This window comes from Babylonia areolata, chromosome 2, assembly GCF_041734735.1.
Source record: "Babylonia areolata isolate BAREFJ2019XMU chromosome 2, ASM4173473v1, whole genome shotgun sequence".
In the NCBI taxonomy this organism is placed as follows: Eukaryota; Metazoa; Mollusca; class Gastropoda; order Neogastropoda; family Buccinidae; genus Babylonia; species Babylonia areolata.
This window is the reverse complement of record NC_134877.1, coordinates 61,623,816-61,628,815: the sequence shown is the minus strand read 5'-3', so window position 1 is coordinate 61,628,815 and position 5,000 is coordinate 61,623,816. Positions and strand designations below refer to the sequence as shown.

The following is a 5,000-nucleotide window of genomic DNA, read 5'->3' as shown; positions in this document are numbered from 1 at the left end:
GGTTTGTCTTTGTCTTTATATCTACGTTTCTTGTGTTGCTGTTGTTTGTTTCCTTTGCTCACTTTAGGTGCAGTTTTTTTGTTCTTTTGTTTCTTCGTTTTGGGGGAAAATATGTGCGGAAGAGCTAGATGTGTTGGTAAGCAGGTTGATTTTGGGGTTGCTTACGTGTGATTTGGTTTTTTCTTCTTTCTTTCTTTTTCAAATATATGTGTTTATTTATTCGTTTATCATTTATTCATCTACTACTACCTTTTTTATATGATAATTATTATTTATTTATTTATTTATTTATTTATTTATGTAAGCTTATCTATTATTTATTCACCTTTTTTTTTCTCAAGGCCTGACTAAGCGCGTTGGGTTACGCTGCTGGTCAGGCATCTGCTTGGCAGATGTGGTGTAGCGTATATGGATTTGTCCGAACGCAGTGACGCCTCCTTGAGCTGCTGAAACTGAAACTGAAATTTATTCATCTATACATTTAGGGGGTTTGGTAGAGGGACGGAATGAAAGGTGGAATTTCACTTCGCTCGTTGAGTAGATCGTTTGTTTCTGTTGGTATTGCTGTTGGTTTTGCTGTTGTTGTAGTTGTCGGTGTTGTTTTGTTTGTTTGGTTTTTTTCTATTGAAACGAACATCTGCCTTCTCTTTCTTACACTGTTGAATCGTTGACTGGTTTGTTCCTCTGCCTGGCTGATTTCGTTCTGTGTGACGGCATTGGCATGGCTGGCGCGCGACCTTGCTGTTGCGATTTGATGATACGTATACAATGACATATTGATTCAATACTGTTGTATTTGTATTTCTTTTTATCACAACAGATTTCTCTGTGTGAAATTCGAGCTGCTCTCTCCAGGGAGAGCGCGTCGCTACACTACAGCGCCACTCTCTCTTTTGTTGTTGTTGTGGTTTGTTTGTTTGTTTTCATTATATTTTCCTGTGTGCATTTTTTGTTTGTTTGTTTTTGTTTTTCCTATCGAAGTGGATTTTTCGACAGAATTTCGCCAGGAACAACCCTTTTGTTGCCGTGGGTTCTTTTTCGGGCGCTAAGTGCATGCTGCACACGGGACCTCGGTTTATCGTCTGATCTGAATGACTAGCGTCCAGACCACCACTCAAGGTCTAGTGGAGGGGGAGAAAATATCTGCGTCTGAGCCGTGATTCGAACCAACGCGCTCGGATGCGTTACCTCTAGGCCATCACTCCACATATCATAATTATATATTTATATTGATTTCATGAGATATATTCCGTTCGTTTTTGCTTATAAACAGTAGAAACTGATGATGGTGCAGTGTGCAGTTTGGTTGGTTGTTCATGTGTGTGTGTGTGAGACTATGATTTCCCCTGCCTAACCGCCAACTTGTGTGTGTGTGTGTGTGTGTGTGTGCGTGCGTGCGTGCGTGCGTGCGTGTGCGTGCGTGCGTGTGTGTGTTGATTAGTCAGCGCTCTGCATACGTCCCTGTGCTAAGAAGATAGAACGCGTTATTATTATCATTATTATCATTATCATCATCGTTATCATTATCATTGTGATTATCATTATCATTATGAGTAGTAGTAGTAGTAGTAGTGTTATCATTGTTGTAGTTGTTGCTATGCCAGCATTTCTCAGTCGGTATCTCACTCATCTGGGGGAAATGGAAAGAGGTATGTGGGCTATAGGGGGATGAGTAGGGTGGGAGTTATGGGAGGGGGAGGGGGGAATTCAAAAGTTTGTTGTTTCTTTAAAGGGAGGAGAGAGAGAGAGAGAGAGAGAGAGAGAGAGAGAGAGAGAGAGTGGCGGGGTGCAATGCCAGTATTTCATAATCGGTATCTGACTACTCGGGGAAGTGGGTTAGAGGAGGAGGGGTGGGGTTGACGTAGGGGAGGGGGGCGCGCGGGAGGGGGGGGGTTGACGTAGGGGAGGGGGGCGCGCGGGAGGGGGGGGGTTGACGTAGGGGAGGGGGGCGCGCGGGAGGGGTGGGGTTGACGTAGGGGAGGGGGGCGCGCGGGAGGGGGGGGGGTGTGGGAGGGGGGCAATTGACAAGAGAGATAGAGAACGAAAAACGAACGAACCCTGAGAGAGAGAGAGAGAGAGAGAGAGAGAGAGAGAGAGAGAGAGAGAGAGAGAGAGAGAATAGAGAATACGAATTTAAATACTTTTTTTTCCAACAATCTTTAAATTCCCCATCATTCACCCATCCATTCCACAAATCTTACATTCATTCATCAACATCTTTCTCCTGTGGTCGTTATACAGGGTTACCTGCAAATGGACAGGAAAAGAGAAATGAAAAGTGTCATGGAAACATGCAACAATGTTGGCAATGAGATGATGTTGTAAAATGCATAGAGCTTCAAGAATATGCGCTATAGTAAAACATCTTAATAAATACATAAACAAATAAGTAGTTAAATAAACATTTCCTGAGACAATACGGATAAATTATGTGACGGATGTCTTCACATTCTTTTTAAAGAAATGCTATATCAATATTAGAGAGAGAGAGAGAGAGAGAGAGACAGACAGACAGACAGACAGACAGACACACAGACAGACAGACAGAGAGAGAATACGAATTTAAACACTTTTTGCTCCATAAAACACAGACATTTTTCTTCGCCAATCAAGCAACCACAACAGAAGGTATTGCATGTTAGAATGTGTTGTTTTTTTTTAAATAATAATAATAATAATAAAGACATTTCTGAATGATGATGTGGAGGAGAATGAGGAGGAGGAAAAGAAGTAAAAGAGGAGGTGGAGAATAATAATAATAATCATCATCATCATCATAAATGATAATGATAATGATGATGATGATATAATTCATTCATTCATGTATAGTACTTCACAACATGGCTTGACTACACAGTCATTCAGTCAAACAAAAATAAATCATTGAACCGTTAACTGGAAATAAGATTGACCAGGCATTTGTGAAGAGAATCGGACGGGAATATATATATATATATATATATATATATATATATATATATATATATATATATATATATATATATATATATATATATGAATGCTGACAATATCAATGACGCGTTGATACGTTTATATCAGTGTGCTGACATAGACATATTTTGAAACAATGCATATTTCAACACACACACATAACAGTTGGTAACCCACCACACACACACACACACACACACACACACACACACACACACACACACACACACACACGCTTCCGTTATTCCTGGGGATCCAGAAAAGATGTCTAGTTAAATGTGTATATGTAAATATATACATTTATATATGTATATTTAAAAAAATGTACCAAAAAAATGGGTGGCGCTCTCAGTGTGTCGACGCGCTCTCTCTGGGGAGAGCAACCCGAATTACACACAGAGAAATCTGTCGTGACGAAAAAGTGAAATACAATACAATATAAATGTGTACAGCTCATCGTTGTCTCTTAACTAACACCACACTGTCTATGTCTGTCTCTCCCTCTCCCCTACCACATCCACCCATCCACCCCCCCACCCCACGCCCCCCCTACCCTTACCGCACCCATCCACACCCCCTTCCACAAAACAAAGGTGCCCACTTCCAGTTCCCTGACCTGACCCAGAACATGACCTTGACCGCCAGCAAAGGCTCCGAGGTCACTGTTCCCTTCCGCCTCCTCTTCCACCCCCAGCCCAACCCTCACCCTAACCCGACCCCCTCCCAACCCCCCACCCCCAGATGTCTCCTGGCGAGGGGAACCATGGACGTTCTGGTGTCCAAGGACTCCGGCATCTTCTACGACTACTGTCACCTGCAGGTCAACGTGACCTCTGGCTCCTGCCTGTCCTTCAACGAAGGACGATGCCGCTGCCTTGGGCGGATCTCGAGGAGGGGTGTGGGCGGGGAGGAGGCGGAGGAGCAAGGAGTAGGAGGTGGACTGGAGTTTCTGTTTGTCAAGGAGCTGGATGATGACGATGACGGTTGGTGGCGGTGGAGGTCGAAGCAGGAGGAGGCGGCGGCCCCGGCCCGAGTCTTCTTGAGCGTTGTCCCTGGCACCTCTGGTGAGTTTGTTGGTCTGTTAACTCGGTGGTGGTGGTGGTGGTGGTAGTGGTGGTCACGGTGGTGTGATAGTGGTGGTGGTGAGAGTGGCCATGAAGAGTAAATATATCCATTTTGAGGGGGAAGGGGGGAGGAATCAACCCTGTGTTGTCGCGGATTCTCTTACGTATACGAGACCTCGGTTTACCGTCACATATGAATGACTAGCGTCCAGACCACCACTCAAGGTCTAGTGGACGGGGGAAGGGGGAGGGGTGTTGCTGAGTTTGGGGTTCGATCCTGTGCGCTCGTATTCTCTCGCTTCCAAACGGACCCGTTACCACTGAGTTAGGCCTTACATTGTATTGTAATATATTGTACTGTATTGCATTGTATTTCTCTTTTTGTCACAACAGATTTCTCTGTGTGAAATTCGGGATGCTTTCCCCAGGGAGAGCGCGTCGCTACACTGCAGCGCCACCTTTTTTTTTTCCCCCTGCGTGCATTTTTTGAATTGTTTTTCCTATCAAAGTGGATTTTTCGACAGAATTTTGCCAGGAACAATCTTTTTGTTGACGTGGGTTCTTTTACGTGCGCTAAGTGCATGCTGCACACGGGACCTCGGTTTATCGTCTCATCCGAATGAATAATTTAGAATTTAGAATAACTACATTGAAGTGTACTTACTTTTTCTGTGCATTTCAGTGGCGTCACCGAATTTTAGCCGATCAAAAATAATGGATTCCCAAAGAGCAAGAAGTGCAAACGAAAGGATAAATAATGGATTCCCAAAGAGCAAGAAGTGCAAACGAAAGTATGATGACCAAAAGACTGACCTGTAAGCTCTTGTCTGATTTCGGTGAGGTGACAACCCTGGCCTTTGGCACTGACGAACATCTCATCACCCCACCCCAACACCCCACCCCCACCACCACCCACCCCCACACCCCTTGCATTGAACTTTGAAGGTTATGTTTCCTCTCATTGAAACATCACTAGAATAGAAT

General features: G+C 44.0%; 2 protein-coding genes across 4 annotated transcripts in view; one reads left to right on the top strand and one right to left on the bottom strand.

The window, feature by feature from the left end:
* Window positions 1-5,000, bottom strand: part of LOC143275940 (uncharacterized) — a 66,070-nt gene that overhangs the window by 31,790 nt on the left and 29,280 nt on the right. The gene's annotated exons all lie outside the window — the stretch shown is intronic.
* LOC143275930 (uncharacterized) overlaps window positions 1-5,000 on the top strand; it is a 17,698-nt gene that overhangs the window by 854 nt on the left and 11,844 nt on the right. Inside the window, exon 2 of the mRNA XM_076580279.1 lies at window positions 3,546-4,016. Coding sequence (XP_076436394.1) covers window positions 3,546-4,016 — 471 coding nt within the window. The remainder of the gene's footprint in view (window positions 1-3,545; window positions 4,017-5,000) is intronic.